The 26,169-nt window shown below is 32.8% G+C and overlaps 1 protein-coding gene and 2 long non-coding RNA genes across 6 annotated transcripts in view; 1 reads left to right on the plus strand and 2 right to left on the minus strand.

Annotated features, from left to right (window-relative positions):
* Positions 1-435: 435 nt before the first annotated feature.
* On the minus strand, positions 436-9,317 carry LOC135138346 (uncharacterized). 2 transcript variants are annotated; one of them, XM_064068301.1, is made up of 4 exons: positions 9,198-9,317; positions 2,164-2,454; positions 1,964-2,068; positions 436-1,813 (listed from the first exon to the last, which is right to left on the minus strand). In XM_064068301.1, exons 1-4 carry the CDS (start codon positions 9,268-9,270, stop codon positions 1,656-1,658), a joined length of 627 nt encoding a protein of 208 aa, XP_063924371.1. In that variant the 5' UTR covers positions 9,271-9,317; the 3' UTR covers positions 436-1,655. The 2 variants fall into 2 exon arrangements, with proteins under 2 accessions (XP_063924371.1, XP_063924370.1); XM_064068300.1 differs by lacking the exon at positions 9,198-9,317 and adding an exon at positions 7,323-7,448.
* Positions 9,318-18,521: 9,204 nt separating this feature from the next.
* LOC135138145 (uncharacterized) overlaps positions 18,522-26,169 on the plus strand; it is a 63,314-nt gene continuing 55,666 nt past the window's right edge. For all 3 annotated transcript variants that reach the window (XR_010281987.1, XR_010281988.1, XR_010281986.1), the window contains exons 1-3: positions 18,522-18,564; positions 18,611-18,745; positions 20,629-20,785. This is a non-coding gene — a long non-coding RNA (uncharacterized LOC135138145). The remainder of the gene's footprint in view (positions 18,565-18,610; positions 18,746-20,628; positions 20,786-26,169) is intronic.
* LOC135138146 (uncharacterized) lies at positions 20,336-20,710 on the minus strand. Its single transcript, XR_010281989.1, has 2 exons — positions 20,619-20,710; positions 20,336-20,531 (listed from the first exon to the last, which is right to left on the minus strand). It is a non-coding gene; the product is annotated as an uncharacterized LOC135138146 (long non-coding RNA).

Here is a 26,169-nt window from a genome sequence, read left to right on the forward strand (position 1 = left end):
GTTACTTATCATAAACAAATTATTATAAATTCAAGTAGTGTTTAATAAATTGTTGACATAACATAACCTAACATTCTAAGTTCAGCCACAAACAACCCATATTAAGGTGATGTTGTGAAACAAAAAGAACTGTGTTCTAAATTCATTAAAATTTTACATTTCTTTGTAATAATAATAACTAATATTGCAAGGTTGTTGTTCTTGGTAGTTATTACCACTCCTCTAATTCGTTTTAAATCTACTCCAATCGCGGATGACCCCGCCTTGGACGGCACGTCCAATAACATGGTTAACGTCCATGTTTTAAAGTTGGTTCTATGGACCAATAAGAAGAGGGCTGTTGGAAGGGAGAATGATGGTATACAGCGCAGCCAATGGTCTTTGTAAATGGCTCCATCAAGTTCCACCGAGTTTTATTTCACAGAGACAATAAACAACTTTTTACATAATATTTTATTTAGATAATTTAAAATTAATACAAACGTTTAAAAATAAAAGTACACATTGACAATTGCGTCGTTCTAAATACACATCAGGCAATACAAATTTCATCAGTGTATTTAAGTGTAGTAACAAACAATATACATAATAAGCTTTTGTTTTACAAATTGCAACTTTTTTTTTCAAAACTACTACAATCCAAGTTAGTGTTAATATAAACTTCTATTAAGAATTTCAACATTCTTTTTAAAACTGAATAGCACGTTAATGCATTTTTTTTTTAAGAATTAAGAGATATTAACGGAATGCTAATAAGTATACGTGGTATTTGTAGGGAAACAATTGTTAAATTTTTGCCTACTATTACACAAGGTATTGTAACTCACTTGTGATGGAAAGTTGTGTACTACTTGTGATGTTTGGTAAAAATATGCATTTAAAGTAAAACTCGTGTCCTGAAGCTGCAACGTTACTACTGTTACTGTAAATCTAATTCCAGAACAGCAACTGCGTTGGACAGAAGGGGATACGAGTTTTTTTATACTGTATATTTTTACAACATATGACATTGTGTAACGTCATTTCAGAAGCAGTGTTCACGTCCATACCGTGGGTATAGAATACGTACAGCATCTTAACAAAGATTTGAATAATTCCTTGACTCGTCCACTCACAATTGAACAGTCCCTATGTATTACATTTAGTTCAAAAAGTACGAAAAATAAGTGCTCAAGAGTCAGGAACGCGAGTGGAAACATTTTTCAGACTTTGCAAGACGCTATAATTCTGGTACTGAAACAGTGAACATTGACTGAATAAATTGTGAGGAGTTACAAAAATTATTCTGTCAATGTTCATGTTTCAGAACCGGAATTGTATGTAAGGGAGATAATCAACAATTTAAGAATATTGTTCGATTCTACGACCCCTCACACTTAATTAAGGTAGATTTAGTGCAAGTATACGTACGATGCTTGCAGTTACATTTCTACCTTCGTCTAAAAAATAAATTTACAACTTAACATCTTATTAAAATTATTAAAATCCACAAATTCGTCATCAGACGTCTGTTTTAAACTAAAATTATCTACTTGTTTTTACATAGTTTCTTTATATGTTAAAGATTCTTTACTTGTTACTATTTTAAAATTTAATCTTAGCTAAAATTTACCTATGTCTACGATATTTACGAGAATGTAAATAGTATTTCTGTTTCAAACTATGAGGACCTCCTCTTCTTTTCTAGTTTTCTTTGTCTTCTGGATCCAATTCCACCACAGAAACATTACTAGGAAAAGTGTTGGTACTACGGTAAATATTAACGGTAGAAAGTCTTCCAAAATCCACGTAAACCACGTTACAATAACTCGATCTGCAACAATAACATTAATCAAGTTAATCAAATTTTAAGTTAAAAGTAGAAAATAGTGTGTTTCAATTCTCATATTGTTGGATTGTAGATAAATTTATATTTTATTCTAGAACTACTAATTTAGTGTGAGTACCCGAAATCATTTCTTACCTTTATCCAGCTCAGAGCGGTTAACCGTGTGACACTTTGTCCAAGACTCTGATGATGGGCAAGTTATCCTACACAAGTGTTCGTCCTGATCGTCGTCTGAACACACTATAAAAACACATTTCAGTTTAGTATTTTTAAAAAGTGCTAACACTGAAAATATTTGTCGAATTTTTTTCAAACGATACTAAGTGAGTACTTACTTTCAAAAAATTTCCAAATTGTGTCGTTTGATTTACTTTCGATGAAAACTTCTTTCAGCGTAGAATTGGGAAACGTTCCTACTTTGTCCATGTTTTTTTTAATGTAGATGGTGTTAGAAATAGACAAAATCTGGTAGTGTTGGCAACTGCCCAGTTCGTCTTCAGTGCTGTGGTCTTCGACGTGTTTATCTTCTAGGACTAGGTGGAAAAGCAGACCACTAGAAGAACAAGTTGAAAATGTTGCGTTTTTTTCTTGGATGCGGACTTTATTGGTTTTAATCCAAGAAACATCTGGAATTAAAACACAGTTTTTAATTTTCATTATTTTGACATAGGTATATTATTGAGGAAGTTCATTGTTATTATCAAAAAATAGGTGTTTAATAACGCATTTTGAATTTTTTTATTATTTGTGCATCAAAATTAATGAGTAGCACCGATGGACCGGTGACACTTTTAACAACCGTGTGTTGCAGTGTCGCCGCCTCCTCAGGAACCGAAGCAGCACCGTCCAGAGAGACCGTCCCGAGAGACTTTGATCGCTCACTAATTTTTGTCTAGCTAACGACTAGTGCCGCTGAAGACACGTCAAAGAAATTTTCGGTATACAAAAAGAATCGAAATCTCGGTCAAGGTCCTCGTCTGACCTCATTGGCGGCGGGTCTTCGCTAGATGGGGCTGCTTCGGATCATGGAGAGATAAATGGATTGAAAGGGGCCGGGACGTGGTGGCGGGGTCGCGCGGCGGTGGTAAACATGGCTACCGACGCTTATCGCCTCTTATCTTATCAGTGTTTGGCTAATCTCACTCATGAGTCATGAATCAGTGCGGCGCGGCTGTTCTGCCCGCCAAAATTTGCTTCGTTACACAATCATCAAATCCAAGTTTGTCGGAAGAAAAACTAATAAATACCTATGTAGGTACAGATTGTGTATGATTAGGTTGTTTGGAAGATTAAGGAGGGACGTAATGACAAAAATGGTGCTATAGTCGAGATGATTTGATCTCATAATTCTCAGCAGCAGATGCGATTTTGATGAAACTTTTCTTAAAATGTTTACTTTAATCTATTATTTGACATTAGGAACATTGCAAAGGGTGTGCATAGAGATTTAGGTATGTTGTTTAAACAATACTTAATACTTAGTTATTTATTATAAGAGTGTTTTAGACAGCGTTTTATCCACGCAACAATGTTTAAGGCGCGGTATCACTCGAGTTGGTTCGGGACAATTTTCTTCCCAATTTTGTTCTAGCTTAAAAACGAGGCAAATTGACTTAGAGTACCTATTACTGTCCGTCTCGGTATTGCCAATAAAATTTTATAGGGTACAATGAAATTTCCAAAACTATACATAGTACGATCTTTGAATTTGGGAGGGTGGAGATTAATCGGGCTACCCCTGGCCAACCGTAACTGATTCTTCAAATTATTCGTTATATAATTCCCTGTTTAGGTTTTCTTTTGTCATTTTTTTCAACATGAAATTGTCCTTTACATTTTGATAATGTGAAATATGAAAATGATTGCGTTAATCTGAATGAGCAGCAATTTATTACTTGATATCTATGTGCACCTAAGTACCTTACTTATTCTTTTAAAATAAAAGCAACAGAGTATAACTAAGTACGTAACTGCAATTTAAAAATTCATCACAACAAATTCCAGCGCATTAAGCAACTCTTTAAAACTATTAGAAAAATTTTAGGATCGTTTGTTAACATTTTGTTAAAATAACGGATTATATTTATTTTATTTTTCGACGTTTAAGTTTCTCAATTTTCATTTTTCGTTTCTTCAGTTCTGCAACATACATTTTTTCGATTTTGCACATTTTCGATTTTGCAATTTTTCATTTGTTCAATTTTTCAATTTGCAAATTTTGGTTTCGGTTCTTTGTTTTCTTTATTTCTTCAATTTCTCGGTTCTCAGTGTTATAATTTTCAAATTTTTCTTTTTCAAGGTGAAAATTTTCAGTGTTAGGAGTTTTCTATTTTTCGATTTGCAGTTTTTTGATTTTTCAACGTTTAGATTTTTTAATTTTTCATTTTTTCAATTTTAGATTTTTCAGATACCTACTTGAGTTTTCAAATTTTCGTTTCTTTAATTTTTGATTTCTAATTTTTCTAGTTTTCAATTTAAATATGCATTTACCTACCTATCTAATAATAAGATCACTGTACCCTATATGGCCTACCTAAGCTTTGAGATTTTTTTAAATTTTTGTAAGAACTTGAAATGGAAGAATAATGGTGAGAGTTGAAAGAGATTCCATTTTTGTACATAAATTTCAAATTTCAGACATTTTCAAAACTGTAGAGCCCGATAGTACCTACCTGGTTTAATTAAACTGTGTCTTTAGGCCAAATTGAGTACCTACATAGATACCCAATATGGCCTGTTTTTAAAAAATCGAAAAAAAACAACAAAAATAAGCAAGGAAAAATTATAATGTAAAACATTTTTCACTTTGTCAATTTTACGATTTTAGAATTTTTCCTAGTTTCACTTATTCAACTTTAAAACTTTTTCTTTTCATCGGTTTTTCAATTTTTCGATTTTCAATTTTTCACCTTCTCTATATTTAATTTTGAAGTTTATATTTCAGAATTGCAGTTTTTCGTCTTTACAATTTTATTATTAAATATCCTTTTTCAATTTCAAAATTTTTGGGTTTTTCAATTTTTCGATTCGATTCGCCTTTTTCGATTTTTAAGTTTCTTTCAGTGTTTTGATTTTTCGTTTCTTCAGCTCTTCGATTCGCAATTTTTCGATTTTACACGGTTTCGATTTTGCAACTTTTCGGTTTTTAGTTTTGTCAATTTTTTTAATTTGCCAATTTTTCAACTTTTCGAATAAAAAATGGAATAATTGCAAAATTTTAAAATGAAAAATCAAAAAGCGAAAAAGTATAAAATCGAAGCTTTGAAAAATCTAAAAACTGGAAGTGCAGAATTTGAAAAATAGAGGAAATGAAAAATTGAAAAATCAAAAGATTAAAAATTGTGAAAATTAAAAAACGAAAAGGTGCAAAACCGAAAAAAACACTGAAAAAAAAAAATATAAATTCTGAATAGAAAGGAAAAATCGAAACACTGAAAAACTAAAGATCGAGAAACTTAAAAATCGAAAAAAGCGAATCGAATCGAAAAATTGGAAAACTCAAAACTTTTAAAATTGAAAAATGATAATAATTAAATTGTAAAGACCAAAAACTGCAGTACCTACTGAAATCTTGAAAAACTGAAAAATTAGATGTACCTAGAGACGGTGAAAAATTGAAAATCGAAAGATTGAAAAATCGATTAAATGAAAAAGATTTAAAGTTGAATACCTACCAATTTGAAAGATTCTAAAATCGTAAAATTGACAAAGTGAAAAATTTTAAAAATCATAATTATTATTAGATAGGTAGGTACATATTTAAAATGAAAACTAGAATAATTACAAATCAAAAATTGAAGAAACGAAAAATTGAAATCTCAAGTAGGTATCTGAAAAATCTAAAATTGAAAAAATAAAAAAATTAAAAAAATTAAACGTTAAAAAATCGAAAAATAGCAAATCGTAAAATATAAAAATCCTAAAACTAAAAATTTTCACCTCGAAAAAAGAAAAATTAGAAAATTATGACACTGAAACCCAAGAAATTGAAAAAATAAAGAAAACCAAAATTTGCAAATCGAAAAATTGAGGAAATGAAAAATTGCAAAATGAAAAATGTGGAAAATCGAAAAAATTTTAATTGGAGAATTAAAGAAATGAAAAATGAAAATACTGAAAAACTAAAAATTGAGAATTAAAAATCGAAAAAAATAGGTATAAATGCTTTCGTTCAGGTTAACGTAATCATTTTCATATTTATCTTATCAAAATTTAAAGGATAATTTCATGGATTATCTTGGTGAAATTATTTATTGCGTACGGATTTATTAAAAAAAAAAATGACAAAGAAAATCTAAACAGGGGATTATAAAACGAGTAATTTGAAGAATGATTTAGGGTTGGCTTTTATTTTGTGCTAGCTTTATATCAAGTGTGCAATATTTATTGAAAAATAATTGTGAAACAAATCACTGTTAATTCCGTTTCCGATGATAGTGATATTGGGATGATGACAGTTCTGCAATTTAGATAAATAGAGGTTGTCACTAAACGTGTGATCTTCGATATTTAATTAATTATTCGTTTTGTTTTTACGGCAGTACACAACTTATAGTTATTTTTGAATAATTCTTCCTATATATTTTTACATATTCTTATTAGTTTTCTATACAACTTTAGTTTATTTTTCAAATTTCAATGCGATATTACCACAGTATTACAATTTTTTAGTCTTTTTAGCAATACCTACTTAATTGATAAACAAATCTTTAATTGTTAAAGAAATGTACGCACTCTACCGTAATATTAATAAAATCAAATTTTAATATACAGTGTATTTAAAAAAATCTAAAGTGTTACTCAGTGACAAAATACAAGATTGGGAAAAACTGAAACAGCGATATTTGAGAATTCTAAAAATTTTCACTATTTGTGCACACCTGTTTAATAGTAGGTATGTACTTAATCTACAATCCAAGGTTATCAGTGCATGTAAGTAGGTATTTATAATAATGCACTGGTTTGGCGGTTTGTTGGAACTGCTTATCTTGGCATGATGGACCGGCAGATTACAATTACGAAGTACCGTTTCTGTCTCCTGTTTTCTAAATTGGTGAAGTTCTTATCAAAACAAGTTCCGGCTAATCGAAACGATAAACAATTAGTCACAATTTCGGTTTGTCTTATATCTGTTAATAATATAAGTTTACCCAACGTTTGTCTGCGAAAACTACTTATGATCAAAATTTAAGTGTAACAAGAACATGTTAGATAGGTATAGGGTAAGGAAGATAAAACCGGTGCCTTGAAAAACTTTCACAATGGAATTCTCTAGAAAATTCTGGAGTGCACAAGATAAGCGAAATTAGAAATTACATGGAAAAATTGAGCATCTTTTTTTAAGAATTGAGAATTACGCAGTAAAACAAGAGTGAAAATCGCCTTTCAGGTTGAAACACGTTTATCGGTATAGAGATAACGCAGGAAGTACCATGTACCCATTTTATGACTTTGGTGGTTTACAGTAGTTTTAAACAGTAAAAATATCACCAACCTTGGTTTTTTCTTGTTGTGACTGGATATTGAGACGATGGTGGTAGCTGGTAGAAAACCAACTGCCAAAGTATCACCCACAGAACTGACATCGACATCTCACTATTAACAACTGATAATAGAACTTATCTACCTGCAGCTTTTATATGCAAGTGATGATTTTGCGCAAGATAGAAGCTTCCAGAAACTATAGGTATCGAGGAATTTTCTCGAATTCGATTGATAACAGGTCTAGATTAAGTCAAATGTTGTTCACAGGGGGGCGGTTACATTATTTACATACTGGTTATCATATCGGACTTGTTCCACTCAAATATCTAAATTATATTTCAACTTTTTTTTTTCTAAATCTAAAAGAGTACACTTCATACAGCTCAGGGACCATTTTTTTACAACAACAGATTAATTTATAATAACAAAAGTTCAACCGATTTATTTAAATATTTCAGGGTAGTAATGGCAAAAATTTCGTTGATAATAGTTAACAATAACTTATGCATATTATTATTGTACACAGAAAACGGTAAATAGTTTATCAGTTCAAGGTCTTTCATCAAAAAGATAAAGTTAAGTATTGCGCAATGTAAATTACAGGAATACTCGTAATTCCCAATTTAATTTTTATCCACGACTATTAAGAAAACTGTCAATTATCGAGACACGATAAAATACATGTAGTGTATAGTGAACCAAGAGCTATAAGGTTATATGGCCCTCATAAAATCATCCCATTGTGTCGAAGTTAAGTTGTTTACAATGGAAAAGGTTTTAGGGTCGTAAATAACGTGTCCACTGCAGCTCGACCGGCTCTTGTGGTTTCGTTCAGGGGCGGCTTTCACTAAATATGAAAATCTACCACTCCACTATTTCTTTACTATACCTGCAGCCGCTGAGGGTTCCGAAATAACCACTCGCTTTGAAAGCCGGCCCTGTTAAATATGAGCAAGAAATGTTTAGAAGATGATTTATTGCCAACCGGTAAGCTTAGTGCGAACCACACAAAGGGGGTATTTATTTGCGGTCAACTACTTTTATGATGGCCATATAACCTTATAGCTCTAGGTTCACTATACAAGTTTGGCTGATTTGCGCCTTTTCTTCTCTTCGCACTATCGCTTACCTTAGAAATATGACTAATCTCTTTGTTTTCAAGAATATGCAAACACCACACAAAAACCACCAAAACTTCGATTAGAAATTTTCAATATTTACAACTTTAAATTAACGACACACACAACACTTAACAACTATTACGTGGACGTTACGCTGTTTAATAGAGTGGTGTGATTTAACCGCAAGTTTATCTAATACACTGATAGCAACGTTTGCCACGAACTTAGCTTATAAATTGTGATAACTGGTTGATTTATCACACTTTATGACATAAACTTTCTATAGTACGTTGTACCTTTCGAGTTCAAGGCTATTTTAAATAAAAAATTATGGACTATACCTATTTTGATTTGGAAAATATTGTTACAAAAAAATATCTTCTAAAAATAAATTCTCTTTTGCAACAAGTGTGTGTGTGGTATTTTTTCTGAGTTACGAGTATATTTATAGACAACAGTTTTGCGGTGCATCTTCGGTTGCATTTTTTCACAATGTTACATAATATTGCATCAAATTTTTGTATTCGTGGTCAGCCCTAAAAATGTCGCAATCTTATGCAATTAGGTACACTTTTAATCAATTACTTAATTATTAAAAAATATAATATAACTACACATTTATAGCTACCATTATTTTGCGTTATAAACTTATAATAACAACAAATCCGCGTTAAACGATTCATATTTCTCAGTTACACTTGTATTTAATTAATTTATATAACTTATAATCAATAATTAATTAATAAGCAGACGTAAAAACTTACCTTGGTTGAGAACTGGATCCAAGAACGATAAACAAATCAACACAAAATTTACTTTTATTATAAATTTGCACATTTTGTTCGTCGATGAAGCAATTGAGACCTTCGCACGTTAATTGCTGTCAAATATTAACTCTAAATTGCATTACAATCAATTTGACATATATTAAATGCGCATTGCGCATGATTCAGACGTGTCTGCTCTCAGTAAAACCTACTTAAGGCTGCAACCAACCGTGCTTTTTAGTACCAGAGTGTTCCACTGGAACACTATGCGGTACCGATGGGTACCTTGAAAATTTAGAACCGCTCACAACAACAACGCTATACCGAGAAGTAATCTTCGTAGTGGCATTGATTAAACACTTACCTACATACAGATCCATCCTATTGTTTGGAGCGAACAAGCCGAAGACCCGCGAATAAGAGATGACGCAGCAACATTTGGCCGTCAAACATCGTCGAAAAGCTTGGACAATAATGGTGCGCATAGGCAACTCCCATAACAGCAACAAAACGGTTCTTAAATCTACCACTCGATAGAGATAGGGGCACGAAAAAAAATTGTAAGAATCTCAGATGAGCCTAACACAACTTTGCCGTTATTTCTATATTAATTTTCAGTAATAAAAAAGCGAACTGACGAACAAATTTTGTTAACAGGGTCTTAGTTCCGATGCCACTTCTTTCCCCGCTGATGGGGTAAGATGGTTTTATTGTAATACTCCGCTTGTATGTTCTTTAATCTTCCAACATGTGTTGGGTATATTTCAAAATTTGTACATTCCATACATTACTGCCTTACAAGATTTTAAACCTTAACGCTGAAAAGCAAAACAGCAAGCGAGTACGTAGAAACGGATAACGGTAGGTACTGTATCGGTTTCTGCTTGGACATGGGGCAAATCCGCACTCAGTCTAAAGGTACGTGTCCACTTGCGAGAAATCGCCTCAAAATCAGCCCTGGAGAGCTCCAAGTCGAATCGAGTAAAGACGAAACACTACTGATCGGCTGATCTCGCCGCGAGCGATATTCTCTCCAGTGGACAAGCCAAACTGCGTTTACTTGCGAGAGATACTCTCAGTGCGAAGAATTTCGAATTGGGGAAGTATTCCCCGGGAGTAAGCAGTTCGTCATAAATTATTTCTCGAGTAAAGCCGACTTATTTTACACGTTTATGATTCTATGCAAATGGTCGTGAAAAGGACTACGCAATTCGGCCAAATCTGATCGTTTACCTGACTTGAACATTTATACAGCGTTTTGAGATAGGTAACACATTTTAATGAAATTATTAAATACTAAAAAACAATGTAAAACGAAAATAAATGACTAAATTATGTTCATTTATCGTAAATCTGAAGTAAGTAATGTGAAAGTAGACTAGATTAACTGTTTTAATTTATAATTAAACATCATAATTTGTATAAGTGATTCTGATTATACTTCATTATTATTATTTTTTTGTTGTAGTACGAGATTAAACTATGCACAACGAAGTAAATTTATTTTTTATTATTCTAATAATGTTTTTAAATGAATTTTTAATCATAAATTACATATTAGGTAGGTACTACAAATGTATTGTTGGCATGCGTATTCAAAAATTAATATTTATACTTATTTTCAGTGTTTATCCACAAGTGTTTTTATAAATTGACACCTGCCTCACCTGAAAGTATAATTATTAGGAACAATAATTTTATAGATGTTTTTAACACTACAATATTGCATGTAATTGTCCTTTGATGAATCATAACCTGCTGGGATGATAATCTTCAGGTGCCGGTCGTATTAAGCGCTCTTACCAACCTAACCCGGGAAACAATTTACCTACCCTTTTGGCTACCTGTTTTCCCAGCATTCACATTTCAGTTGAATTTCTTGAAAGAGGATTAACAAAAGGCTCATAAAATCATAAATTATTTGTGGGTGGAGTACAAATCGCTCGTTTCTTTCGCTAGTGTAGACGAGCAGTGGACAGGGTATATAGGTATAGCAAATTTGCTAGAACTTGGGCTCTAGTTGAAAACCAAAGCTGTGCCTCTCTGGAGGTACTTTCACAATACGAACACGTTTCGAATTCCTACAGTGCTGTCCGCGAGTGGTGAGCTTTGCCATGGCCAAATTTGGATGGTCAAAAGACCAAACTGCAGAACTAATTGCACGATATGGAAAAAAAGGACTATAGAAATCGCGTAGCATACACTAAAATTATTTTCAACTATACAGAGTGTTCTGTTTTTGAGACGTAATATGCAACGTACTTTTTTAAATAGAATGCCTAATTCTAATTTTCTAAAAAATTTTTGTAATGAAGCGGTTCACAAAAAAATCCCAATCGTATTAATTTTAAGATCTGTGTTATAATATTTTATGGGGAGGTAAACAAAAGTACGTGCTTTGCTGTGGTATCAATTAAATTAAATTCTAATATGCCGAGTGTTTATAAACAAAAACTAAAATATTACAATTTTGAAACATCGTTATTTCCGTCAGCCGATTCTCTACTTTTACGTTTTCTTGAGCTTTCATGACCCCTAGAGTACGAAGAAATGTCTCCAGTTTCCGTCTGTCTGTCCGTCTGTCTGCCGTCCCAATTTTTATTAGACAGATAATCTCCAAAGGTACTGGGCCGATTCCAGATTTTTGGAAAAAAATATATAAAACAACATTTCACAATTTAATTTTGATTCTTACAGCTGTTTTAAAGTTATGATAAGCATAATCAATTTAAAAAATATATATATTTGCTTATCCCCTCCAAAAAATTGATAGCGTCAGTACAAAATTTTGCCGAATAAATTCCACCCGAAATGTGCAAAATATATATGATCAGTTTAATACTTGTAATTTATTATTGTGTTCATATTTTTTAGATTTGCTTATACAGGGTGACTCAAAAAAAATGAATGCGTGAATTTATTTTACTGAATAACACAAGAATTGCAAAACTGAATCCTTTGAAATCTTCCAGACGTTTTAAGGTTATTGTAAGCGTGGTAAATTATTAATCTAAATATATCTGTTTATTCCCAACAAAAACTTGATGACGTCATCTCAAAATTTTTCAGAATAAATTCTAAGTGTGCAAAATATGTTGAGTTTTTAATTGTGATTTATTACTGCATTCATATTCATATTCATCTACTGTTATTTTTAGTATTATACTGCACCAATCCAAGTTGATATACGTGTCCTTGCAAAAATGTTGATGACGTCATCACAAAATTGTGTAAAGAAAAAACTCAACTCGAAAATGTTAGATATATTTCATTGTTCTTTCGGTGTGGGGGAAGTTCTGTCGAAACAACTTTCGACCAATTTTTTACATTTTTAAGAGATATGTGGACAGAAGATTTTACATAATATTAAATAAGAGTAATAATGGCAATGTTGATTTAATCAAAATCAACTCTACATTAAAATTATATGACACTATAATACAGGGTGGGATCATATGAATGTGACAACCTGTGACACAGAAAACAAGGGTCCAAAAACAGTGCCGAAACCAGCTATAGGCCGAGTAGGCCCTTGCCTAGGGGCGCCAACGACAAGGGGCGCCAAATTCGTCCAAAAATTATGTTCTATAGTTTTGGAAATTTCATTGAACCCTATAAAATTTTATTGGCAATAACAAGATGGACAGTAGGACAATAGCAAGAGATATTTACAACTTAAGTTGTCGCGTGCCGATAATTCCCACATGTTAGAAACCAGAAAAATCCAGGTCCGGGCAGGGGGTCGATTCTCGAACTCGTTCGCAAAGATGCGAGTACGAATAGATGCGCATGCCAAGATGCTATTCGAAACGAAAATCCGTCTTCTTGAACGAGATTCAATGCGAATAGCAACTCGATGCGCATACGAAGGCCTCTGTTCGAGTGAGAATATGGCAACAGCGGAAAAATACAGAGGATATTTAAATGCGATGGTTGGCAGAACTCACGCGGGGTGAGTTTGAATCCAAGAAGGACTATTTTAATCTGTTACCTCCAAATTTATTAAGCAGCAAAACACGTATTAGCAGGATTGGCTCGATTTAAATTATTGCTTTGAAGTATTATTGTTTTTTTTTTAAGTTTTCTTTACAGTTTGGAATATGTAATGCATATTACGGCCCTTTTAATGCAAATTTATATCAAAATAAGTTGAACTTTAACTAGAATACAATGTTTCCAACAAAATGGAACGACAATAATTCTTTTAAATTGTATTTTAAAGATTATAGGAGTGAATATTATATTAATAACACTATTAATTCCTTTTTTGCAATGTAAATTACAATAAATTCTCTTTATTGTTCAAAACTAAGAAGTACGACTCAAGGATGACATTAAGTCGGATAGTTACTATTTTAATTAGGATTTTAATTCCAAATAATTGACAGACTAAAAAAACAAAAAAATCGTGATTAAAAAAAATTGTTGAGTTTACAATTTTATGCAACCCTACGTATTTAATACAAATTCTTGTGATTTTTTTTACAATGATGCAGATACAAACTTAATGTTTATTTTTGAGTGGGACCACCACAGCCAGCAGGTATTTGCATATTAATACCTTTATTACTGCGTGTACTCTCCTAGTTTATAGAAAATTCTTAGAGTTTGGTTACCCGATGTTTATTCAGGTATACTTATGCATACCATTACAACCGTTTTGTACAGTAAATAAAAACTGAAATTTGAAACAACTGCACGTATACGTATTTGAAATGTTCGCAATGGCTAGCCAGAGTCACCTAAAAATTATTGTTACAACCATAATAAGAACGTGTTAATGTATTATTAGAAATTACCCAAAATATCGCAATAGTGCGTTGTTTCTTCATACATATGTAGCTATTATATATATGTACTACACAGAAATCGGCTGTTTCAATTTAAAATTTTTAAATTTGCATCACAAATGTCAAAATTGTAAATGAAATTATAAAATTCCCACAATCAAATTGATACATTACAATTTGTGTATTTTTGGAATGGTAACCCTTTCTATTAATGTATATTAACAGATACAGCATATTAAAGATATTATATTGACGTTACAACCAGAGACTTTAATTACAGTCTTTAATTAAAGTCTCTGGTTACAACAGAACGACCAAAACCAAACAGAGTTTTAGGTTAGCTTTCACCACTCGCAAACCAAAATGCGATCGCATCTACCCACTCGTAACTTGACGTTCGTATACGCTCGAACATTTGCGTATACCAACGTGTGCGCGCGCTTCGAGAATACCGAATCTTCAAAACCGTTCGAAAATTGGCCACTTGCGTATGCGGAACTTATTCGAACGAGTTCGAGAATCGACCCCCAGGGACCATTGTTACTTATGAACAGAAATGACCATTATTTTATAATTACAACTACCTGGCAAATGTTCTAAACAAATTCGAGTGAACTGGTGTGAGCCATAAATATTTATTACCACTGTACTACTGTCCGTCTCGTTATCGTCAATAAAATTTTATAGGGTAGAATGAAATTTCCAAAACTATACCAAGAATTATGTCATATTAATCTTTTTTTATTTTGAACGGAAACTCAGAAACATGTAACCGGTGCGACAGGTTTTTTAATGTTGATTTTATTTTGAACTTATATAATATTTATACATATTAGGTATATACCTATATGTATAAACTCTATTTTTTTTTCTTTTTTTATTATATGTGATCATAGTATCTGTTTTGCGTACTTATTAAAAAATATAAATAAAACTGTTCTGTAAAATTGCATTTTTATTTGTAGAGGAGGGGCGCCTAACGCAAGGTTCGCCTATATCTATATATTCTTTCGTTTCGGCACTGTCCAAAAACACCAAAATGTGGGTGACATAACTTATGGAGAACACCTTATTTTGTTCAATGATTCACATAATACTTTTACATATGTACCTGATACAAAAAAATCGTAATGTTACTATCACTCTTTCATGAATAGAAATAGCATCGTGCATTTGCGAATTTCTTAACACAATTTTAGGTCCACATAATAATTTATGTCCTCTTACTACCTGTTTTCACAGCTGCAATATTTTACCGCTTTTCTTGAAAAATAAATTAACAAAAGGCTCGTAAAATCATAAATTCTTTGTCGGTTCGAGTAAAGAGGGTTAATTTTCCTCGCAAGTACAACTGTGTAGTGGACAGGGTTTTGAGAACTTTGTCTGATCGACATCTATCGGCAAGCAAAATTTGCCAAAATATCCTCTCAAATCGACAAGCCCTTGAAAGTAACTCTCGCGAATTCTCGCCAAGTCACTCTCCAGTGGACACGTACCTTAAACTATGTTTCGCTTCGCCCAAGTATGACATGCGGCAAATCTGCACCAAACAGCAGAGGCGAAAATCCCTCGGACGCGGCCTGGTCTATGCGCCAAACCAGTTCTCAGATGACGAAATTGCAGCGGACGGAAAGCATATTTTAATCGTTCCATTTAAATTACAGCGGCATCTTAATTTTTGTCCATGTACTAAATAATAAAGTGAAAATTTCATTTTATTATACCTACTTAGTAATTATGGGAATGCATTTTAAAAGAATTACGAAATTATTTCCACCACACTTTCCTCATTTATGGTATTTGAAAACGTAGCTTTGATAAAAATTATTCAATTGTAGGTAATTCGCGGGAAATGAGAAGAATTAATCAAGATTTTGATTAGACTGCATTTTGCACCATTTTCTTTTTTGCAGATAAGTATTCATAGTAATGAGCAAGAAAAACTTTTCTGTAATTAACCAAAAACTAAGCAAATAAATAATTTTAAAATGTAACTAAATTTACTGTAAACGAAACAAAAAATCTTCCAGCGTAAGTAGGCAACCAATAATTCATCCGAAATGAAAGATGGCTACGTACCTATGTCATGAAAGCAAAAAATTCTTATTTAAGGCTGTCTTTTCGTTTTGGTGGACTTCGTCGTATGTAGGCGGATACTGTTTTCGTTACACGAAACAAGTATAGAAATACGTCATAAAATGAGAGATACCTACTTCTATTTCAGTAAATAAACAAAGATAGGTTTTAGCCGCTGGCTAGACCGACTGCCAAACACTTCTTTCTTTCGCGATTGGCTCGTTTGTTTTCTGTCGAAGTCGTCAATCAGTCTCAAATGCAACGTGGACCGTACCCGGAAGTAATAAATCTGAAATGCAAGTGGTATGTACACTTTCTAGTGGACCGTAGCTGATATGATTTTGTGAGAGCTAAATAGTTCGAGAACAGACTGTTCAGTTTATACTTGCATTTTCCGAGGTAAACCAGCGTTAGTTATTTAAAAAATATCCATTTTATTTATTAGTAGTGACTAAAAGTGAATATGCCGAAAGCTAGGAAAACTAAATTTAGAAGTAGACGTAAAGTCGCGATAAGGTAAGCAAAATACTTTGTCTCAATTATGTTATACAATAATAAATAGAAAACTAAGAACAACATAACAAGATAATTGTGTAAAAATTTCAGTAATTTGACAAAAAAACACGTTTTGTCTGAAACCCTTGACAACGTCCCAAAACAAAACTCAGACTGTCATATCGCTGAAGAAAATTCTCCATCCGTAGGTACCTATGTACAGGGTGAGTCACTAAGCGCGTGGTCCACGGTATCGCATTAATTATTAAAGATATAAAAAAGTCATAGACTAAAGTTGTAGTGTTCTATTATTAAAGCGTAACACACAACTTTTTTTTTTTGTTTTAATGAAACACCTAGGTATATATTTTTTTGCATATTTTAATTAACTTCTCCCTATAGGCTTTATAACAACAATTTATTTTTGAAATTCACGTTATTCCAATTTTGTTAAAAACTAGCAATGCAAAGGTTCACAAAAAAATCGCCATTGCATTATTTTTAAAGTCTGTCTAACAAAACTTTGTGGAAAGATATATAAAGGCACGTACTTTGTTGAGGTGTGAATTAAATGAGATTTTAATATACTGAGTGTTTACAAAAAAGTTTAAACCTTTATAATTGTCAAACATCGATATTTCAGTTTTTACAAATAGAACACTCTGTATCTATTTTTTGTTCTCATTCTTCTGATATGTCGATGTGTACAGTTGTACACATCGTATACAACCGTTCAACTTTGTTCTTTGATTTGTTATTTTGTATTTAGAATCATTAACGAGGAACGCACACGTAATGACTCAGACTGCAAGTATAATTAAATATCCAACTCACATGTTTTTTAGTATTATATTTTATACTTGTATATTTTAGAGAACCATAGGTATTTACTGGAAAAAGAAGATGCAGTTATTTATCCCGAAAACTTTACTTTTATAAATTTGCCGTACTTTTTACAACAAATAAAAATTATAAATTGCCATTCTCCTTTTGCTTGTACTTTTTCGGATATGGATTGCATCAACGAAACACGGAATGGATTAATTAGCTACTTGAAATTTAAATGCCGCATTTGTAACATCGAAAAAAACCATTTGTACTGATGAAAACACTGATATTCAGAAATATTTGCAACTATTTCAACCGGAAATGGTCATTCACAATTAGTTGAACAACAAATTATATTAAATATTCCTCAAATGTCATATCGTCAATACAACAAACACCACTCTGAAATATTGCAAAAGATTTTTGAGTCGTCTTTGCAAGCAATGGAAGAAGCTGGTAAAGAGGAGCTTGAATTGGTATAACAAACTGGCGATGTTGATAACGACGGTGTTGGTCTGATTATACAGTTATTCCTGCTGGAGCATGGTCAAAAAGATCATACAAAGTCAATTATGATGCTTTATCCGGGGTGGTAAGTGTACCATATTTTTGTTTACTAGTAGGTATTTCATTTATAACATATACTGGCACATTTAGGGATGTATTGTTGGAGCAAAGACTGGAAAAATTTTGTATGTAGCTCCCACCAAAACATGAAAAATATTTTTTAGGACGGTTTTGTGAAAACTGCATCTAGATAACTCAAATAATAACGGAAAAAAATTAACAAAACTGCATAATTTCACCGTCATGCTCCAGCTTTCCCTAAGTCTATACCTATGTTATAGGGTCGTAATTAAGTGTGCATTATTTTTAATACTTTGTGCATGAAATTTTATACTATGCGCAATAACATTTGTGCATTAAGTTTACTATGTTGCGCCATAAGTTTTTGCATTTTGTGCGTTATACTAAGTGCAAATTGGAATAATAAAATTATTGTTTTGTTTTTAATAAAAAAAGCCGACCGATCGGCTATTTAGCCGACCAGTCGCCGACTGCAGCCGACGATGAAAAACGGCCGAATAGTCGGCTTATCCGACCGGTCGGCCGGTAGTCGGTACATCCCTAGTTTTTAATAATGCTGGGACTTATTTCACATTTCATTAAAACTAGTGCGTATTTAAATTGTTCTCTATGTTATATGACATTATCTTTTAGATATTACTTGAATTTGTTTACCTACTTCTTACAATATATAAGTATGTAAAGATTAGCATAGCGCCTCATTTAGGTGATGGTATCCGTTATTGACGATACAAAACATATTGTTCCCCTATTTTGCGATTGTGAAAAGTAAGTACGTTAACTATATTATGTTTTTCAAGAAAATGTATCCGGTGAATAATCAACTAATCACTAACCAATCACTAACCAGTTATCAGGTCCGATTCAATGTCATATCTCGTTGCATTGGTACCTGGAGCGCCTTAATCCCTCGGCTTAACTCCGATTCAAACTGATAAGAGCACGGAAAGCATCGATTTTAAACTTTGGATAAAGGTGAGCTGTCGTCCCTTTTTAAATTCCGATTATAAAATCCAGGCAAAGATCCAAACGTGAAACTGAATAGTTCAAAAAGTAGGTATGTAGTAGGGGAATTAGGGGCTTGTTGTAACAGGGGTAAGTTGTAACACTAAATTTTTACCAGGAATTTAAACTCTTTAAGGTCAGGGTTTTTACTGAATTTAATTCTTGCACTGTTACAACAAGCCCCTCGTTCCCGTAAGTAAGAAATTACACATCGGGAGAGCAAATATTTTGCAAGTAGGTGCGATTTTGTAGAATATGTGTCATATAAATGTTACAGTTTTATGTTATAATTTATAACAATTTTTTGTAACTAGATGAACACTCATATTGTTGAAATAAACAGTCATTAAAATTATAATTATGATACAATCGAAATGTAAGAGTTTTGTACACGAAAACGATAATTTTATTTGTCGTTAATTTCTAAGTCTCAAAAGTTAATTGTTCTCTCCAAAACTTGGTTGAATGACACTATAAATGATGTGGAATTATCTGATGAAACTAGACATATTGTCTCCCAAACAGATTGTAACTCTAGTATTCTAGATAAAGGGGGGGAAGGAATTATTGATCTTAATCAATCAAGTAAGTATATGTGATAATTTCCTGTGTGATAAAATCAGTGATCACTATTATTAATATTGACTGTTTATACATTTTTATTTTTTTGTTTTCGCTATTTCTCTAATTTTCATTCTTGATTCATTGCACATTTTTTCAAGTTTTTGCGTTCCTCATGTTTAATTTTACCTAAGACCAAAAAAATTAAACTAAAGTACGAGCAAATATTGTTGTTTGTTGAGCAAGAACATCCTCTATATTATCTACTTAATCCATGTATCATACAATGGTACAAAAAAGTTTTATGTTATTTGCCTTTTAATTATTTTTGTGTGTATAATATCCAGACCCCTCGTCTGAATAAATGTACGTATTGTTTAGCTTTAATCGCTTTATACTCAATCAAACATTCTAAATACTTACGTAGACATAAATAGTATTCTTATCATTTATTTAGGGACTTTTGTACTGTGTAATATCACTGCCTTCAGCGTTATATTGTTAACTTCAGTTTGAATTAAAACAAATAAATTTAAAGTTAGTAGATAGAACATTTCTATTTTGAATTTAGGTTAAATTCTTCTGATGTAAGAACTTTTAATAAATTCACCCTTTAATCGTTTTGATGTAATAATATGTAAATGTATTTTCAATTAAAATAAATATTATTTGCTTACTTAAGTATTCGTTGGAAAATAAATCGTAGGTACATGACTATAGGTATAACAGGTACATAGGTACATCAAAACCCATATTATAGATTTGCAGTGGTTAACATAGTGTACTCAAGGATAAAGCTAACTTTTGATTTATTTCATTTTGTGTTTAAACAAGTAAAAACCACCATTAGTTGTTTCGTAGTTAGTTTTTTTTTTTAGGATCCAGTTCCACCATAGAAACATTACCAAGAAAAGAGCTGCAACTACGGTAAATGTTAATGGTAGGAAGACTTTCCATATCCACGTTAACCACTTTATAATAACCCCCCCTGTAACAATAATATTTTAATTAATTAATTAATTAATTAAGTTTTGAGTTAATAGAAAATAGTGTTTTTCAATTAATTTTTTTTTACCTTTATCCAGCTCAGAACCCATGGGACAGACACTGTATTCTTTACAAGAATTTGATGATGGGCAAGTGATTCTATACAAATGTTGGTCCTCATCACCGCCTGAACACACTATAAAGACACATTTCAGTTTACTATCCAGAAAGTGCCAGTGTCGAAAAAAATTTTGTGTAAGTACCTACCTCCAAAAAAAAATCCAGATTGTGTTGTTCGATTTACCTTTGATGAAAAATTCTCCATTTTCTTCGACCAGATGTAAATATAGGCCACTAGAAGAACAAGTTGACCATGTTACGTTTTTTCCTTGGGTGTAGATTTCGTTGGCTTTAAACGAACAAACATCTGAAATTAAAATATTTTTTTAGCGGATTTTGACCAGTAAATGCGATTAAAATGATATACGAGTGCAATTCTTACTATTCATTTTCAGTTGGTAGAAACAATAAAATTTATAAACATAAAAATTGGACTAAAAAGTTTAGACAGTACTTCCCTCGCTGTCAGAAACGTGACGAGTGCATGCCGATTAAGTTTTTATTCTCTCATTACATTTTTGTAGCAGGGCATTTAAAAAAAAAATGCATGAACATTTTTGCAAGGACACGTATATCAGTTTGGATAGATGTAGTGTAATACTAAAAATAAAAGTACTGTATTCCCAAATTTACGATGAAATGAATTGAGTCGTCTTGAATATAGATAAATCAATAAAATAAAGAAACAGTTTACCCACGTATGCCGCGTGTATTAGCAGGGGCGACTTCCGCTTATTATAGGAAACAATAGATTTTATTTTAATTTTTGATGATGTAATTCACAATTGATTGATTAGGTATAACTTGTCTACACCACATTCACAGAACCAAGTCAGCGCAACAAAACAAATGCACCTCTGTAATGTAAAAGTAAATGTGTTAAGTTTGATGATTATGAATTAGAACAGCGGACAGTCATTTTATAAGTTTTATTAAACAATAACAAGTGTGTTCTAGAATAAGAATAGATTATGACCGTTAGGTTCTCAGAATGAATATAGAGTCTCTCAATGAATTCCGAATGAATAATGTTACCCTGTGTTCCAAGGTGGTAGTGGCTCTGGCTCCCACCCTTGCGGGTGGAGAGGGGTGAAACAGGTTCCCGCCAGAGGCACTAACAAAATGTAAATAAGCGTGCTTAGTAAGAATTAGGAAACAATGCGTACACGTCATGGATGCCATCGATCCTTTACCAACACTAAATCAAAAATACGCGCCGCAATACGGATCAAAATCGATCGATTTTGTTGACATTATATCGGCACGACTACTAGCGAAACATATGCCAAAGTTTTATCGGTTTTTCAAGTGTCATTGGTGTCAGTTTGGTTAAGTTGTGTTATTGTTTGATTTTACGCGTTTTTCTATTTTTCTTCTCGTGCAATGCCGTATCAGTTCTTTTCAGAACTATGACAGTTTGCTAGCTTGAACGTAAACATTCCACCATGCCGAAGCCCTTGCACAAAGATGCAAAGCAAATGGTCACTAATTTAGTGGACTAATTTGCTAAAGAACGCGATAACGGAGGACCTCTGTTACCACTAACAACTGTTCAAGACGTAAGTAGGTGTATTTTACTACAGTTACTAATGCAGTCACATTGTACAGAGGGTTGCTGCTGTCCTCGGTGTATGTGTGCGAACAGTGAACTCCATGGTACAGCAAATAAAAACCGGAGAAGGTGTGCATTCTCCCAAGAAAAAGCGACCCTGAAAAAAGCCAGTGTGTGATATTAGCACTTCGGAGCAGTTTCGAGAATGTTTATATGGAATGGTAGAAAAAAGTATGAATTTGATACCCACGCCTTATAGATACTAACGATTATTTTACAGAAATACATGCTACACGATCGTCATTACTTGATTGCTTGAAGGAGAAACATATATTTGAGGGTTCTGTGGGCTCATTAGGAAGAATTTTACATTCTATTAGGTTTCGTTATTCTCCAACAAATGTACGGAACCGTCTTATGGAATTACAACATGCAAGAACCAAATTCTTACGTGAATACATGCACAATCAGCAGAACCCAAATCCTTTGCAATGTGTATATCTTGATGAAACATGGATATTTGAAAATGGTTCGGTAGTTAGGTAGGTCATGGTAACACGATAGAGTCAAAAGTATCAGGACATTCAAAATAGAATGGAAAAGGTAGTAATGTGTCAGTTTCATGTTAGTTATTTATTCTTCTCACTATATTTTAGGTATATTGTATTACATGCAGGTACAAGAAATGGATTTATTGATGAAGGAGCGCTAGTAATTTTGGCTAGCGTTTTACATGATATTCCTAATAAGTATTAATACAAAATTTTACAAAAATGGGTCCAGTACTTTCGGAGATTATCTGTCTAATAAAAATTAAAAATCATTTTTTTGCATTCAATGGTGTGACACATGCGGTTCTTTCTATAATAATAATATTAATAATAATAATAATAACTTTATTGATTCCAACAGGTATGACACCCATTTACAGGATCAAATAAACATCAACTAAATAAGTAGTAACAGTACTAAACTAACAAAATATAAATTGTACAACTATTAATAGTAAAGAAATAAATATGCTTCATTGCGACATAAATATAAATCTGAACAATAAGATAGGCAGATGCAGGAGGGGAAAAAACTTATTCTAAGTTTATAACACATGAAACAATATGTCGAAGTGAATCAAGGTTCATATCGCATAAGTGTGAAATTTTATTAAATAAATTGAACATAATTATAATAGGCGATCGCATAGACATATTGGTTCTGCTAAAGTTAGCGTTAAATAACATCTGTGGTCTGGAGTTTACACGAGGTAGGGGAATTAGGGGCTTGTTGTAACAGTGGTAAGTTGTAACACTAAATTTTTACCCACAATTTAAACTCTTTAACGTCAGGTATTTTACTGAATTTAATTCTTGCACCATAAGACATCATGTCATCACAACCACTGTTCCTTGAGCCAGCGCAGTGAGAGGATGTGTACACGTGTTTCGTTTTGGCCAATTAATGTAAAATATTGCTGCAGTAAAATTTGGTTTTTCGTAACAGTTATTAATTAATTTAAAACTTTTAGTTTTGCATGTAGCTCAAAAATTACTCAGCTTTGATATTCCTTACACATTTTGACGCTAAGCCACATAATTTTGTCGAAATGTAATTAAATGTAGAAAATTGTGCTACGGGGCATGTTGTAACAATAGCTTTGGGGCAAGTTGTAACATGTTACAACTTATCCCAAATTCACTTCTACAAATCTCGTACCTAGCATACGAAAAGCGAGCCAAAATTTTGACCTATGCCATATATCGCTTTCCAGATATATTAAGAAAAAGGAAAACAACACTCAAATTTTTAATGTTGACTCTTTTTCTAAAAGTTTATTTCAGTTTTACTGAAAAAAAATTGTATAGAATGAAGTGTTGTGTTGATTTTTGAAAAATAAAATCTAAATATGTATCAACATCAGCTTTATTTTTACTGGTACTACCTGTCTCATGGCTGTTACAACTAGCCCCAACCACGGGGCAAGTTGTAACAATGGACTTTTTTTAAGAAAATGCCTGGGGTGAAGTGAAGATGAACAATTTTGACCTTTTGCCTGTTCAGTCCAATAGGGGAATAGTTAGACTACCGATAGATACTTTTATAATGGTCAAACAGCTATAAGATACCAAATTATATTCGTTTTCCTAAAAACTGTTACAACAAGCCCCTCGTTCCCCTACTAGTAAGTTGAATTGGCTGAGAAGCTCAGTACAATCGATTTTGTTATGAAAAAGGTTATATACAAATCTAACAGCAATTATATTACGACGAGTTTCTAATGATAGTAAATTATAACGCGACAGTAATAGGGATTGCTCACAACCTCTCGGAGGGTAAATACCATCTTCTAAATATACCCTAAATTTATGAGGAAACGTCTCTGAACCGATTCTAAACTAAGACAATGTACATCATAAATAGGATACCAGATTAAGGAAGCATATTCCAATCTCGACCTTACAAGCGAACAAAACAATAATCTGATAGTTTCAACATTGGAAAAGCGACGACAGTTTCTATAGATAAAACTATATATTTTAGAAGCACTGTTAACGGTTGTATTAATATGGTCAATGAAAGCAAGTTTGCTGTCAAAAACTACACCTAGGTCTTTGAATGTTTGTGAACGCTCCATTAGAATACCATTTACATTGTACGAGTATGTGATAATGTCTTGTTTTCTTGAGTAAGAGACTACTCTACATTTGGAAATATTGAGTTGGAGACGATTGCTGTCGCACCAGCGGGTCACAGAGTTTAAATTTTGTTGGAGAAGAAAACAATCACTGACTGAATTGATGATTGAAAAGAGTTTGAAATCGTCGGCGAACAATGACTTTTTACAAGATACCGATTCAGCAAGATCGTTGATAAACAATAGAAAAAGCAATGGACCCAGATTGGAACCCTCTGGCACGCCCGAGGTGGGTACAAATGCAACAGAGGTAAAATTACGATATCTAACTCTGAATTCTCTATCAAATAAATAGGATTGAATCAATTTTAATAGTGGTTCGGAGAAACCGACACGGCTGAGCTTTTCCAGTAAAACGTAATGATCAATCCTGTCAAATGCTTTTTGGAAATCAGTGTATATTACATCGACCTGACATTTATCATCCAGGGAATCCGACAAATACTGGGAGAAAACAGCAAGATTCGAGACTGTTGAACGGTTAGCCATAAAGCCATGCTGATATGCCGAGATATAGTGAACCAAGAGTTATAAGGTTATATGGCCATCATAAAATCATCCCATTGTGTCGAAGTTAAGTTGTTTACAATAGAAAAGGTTTTAGGGTCGTAAATAACGTGTCCACTGCAGCTCGACCGGTTCTTGTGGTTTCGTTCAGGGGCGGCTTTCACTAAATATGAAAATCCACCACTCCACTATTTCTTTACTACCTGCAGCCGCTGAGGGTTCCGAAATAACCACTCGCTTTGAAAGCCGGCCCTGTTAAATATGAGCAAGAAATGTTTAGAAGGTGATTTATTGCCAACCGGTAAGCTTAGTGCGAACTACACAAAGGGGGTATTTATTTGCGGTCAACTACTTTTATGATGGCCATATAACCTTATAGGTCTTGGTTCACTATAAAAGGTTTGACTGAATTGTAGATAGTTTCGTAAATAATTGACTCGAAAGTTTTCGCAAAATTACAGAGCAAAGAGATCGGTCTGTAGTTTGTAACGCCATTGGCTTTACCTTTTTTAAGTACAGGACATATAAAGGCTTTTTTCCATATATCTGGAAAAGTTGAATACTGCAACATCCGATTGAAAATTGTAGCTAAAGGAGCAGCAAAAACAGAAGCACAATCACGTAGGAGAAAACTGGGAACACCATCAACACCTGTAGTTTGCGAATTTTTGGATCGCTGCAAGTGTTTTCGAACATCATCAACGGAGATCTCATTTACTGAAACGGTATTATTGAAGACGCCTTGTTGAAGTGATAAGGAAGCTGGGTCGA

This window comes from Zophobas morio, unplaced genomic scaffold, assembly GCF_036711695.1.
Source record: "Zophobas morio isolate AGI-343-1 ecotype UQ-CSIRO unplaced genomic scaffold, CSIRO_AGI_Zmor_V1 ptg000030l, whole genome shotgun sequence".
In the NCBI taxonomy this organism is placed as follows: Eukaryota; Metazoa; Arthropoda; class Insecta; order Coleoptera; family Tenebrionidae; genus Zophobas; species Zophobas morio.

Bases quoted from the DNA above. Each gene is read 5' to 3' on its own strand.
- LOC135138346 (XM_064068300.1), bottom strand. From the start codon at position 7,419: ATGTCGATGTCAGTTCTGTGGGTGATACTTTGGCAGTTGGTTTTCTAC. The intron at 2,069-2,163 runs GTAAGTACTCAC...GTGTTTTTATAG, and splicing joins AATTTGGAAATTTTTTGAAA to TGTGTTCAGACGACGATCAG. The intron at 1,814-1,963 runs GTAAGAAATGAT...TTATTGTTGCAG, and splicing joins CCGCTCTGAGCTGGATAAAG to ATCGAGTTATTGTAACGTGG.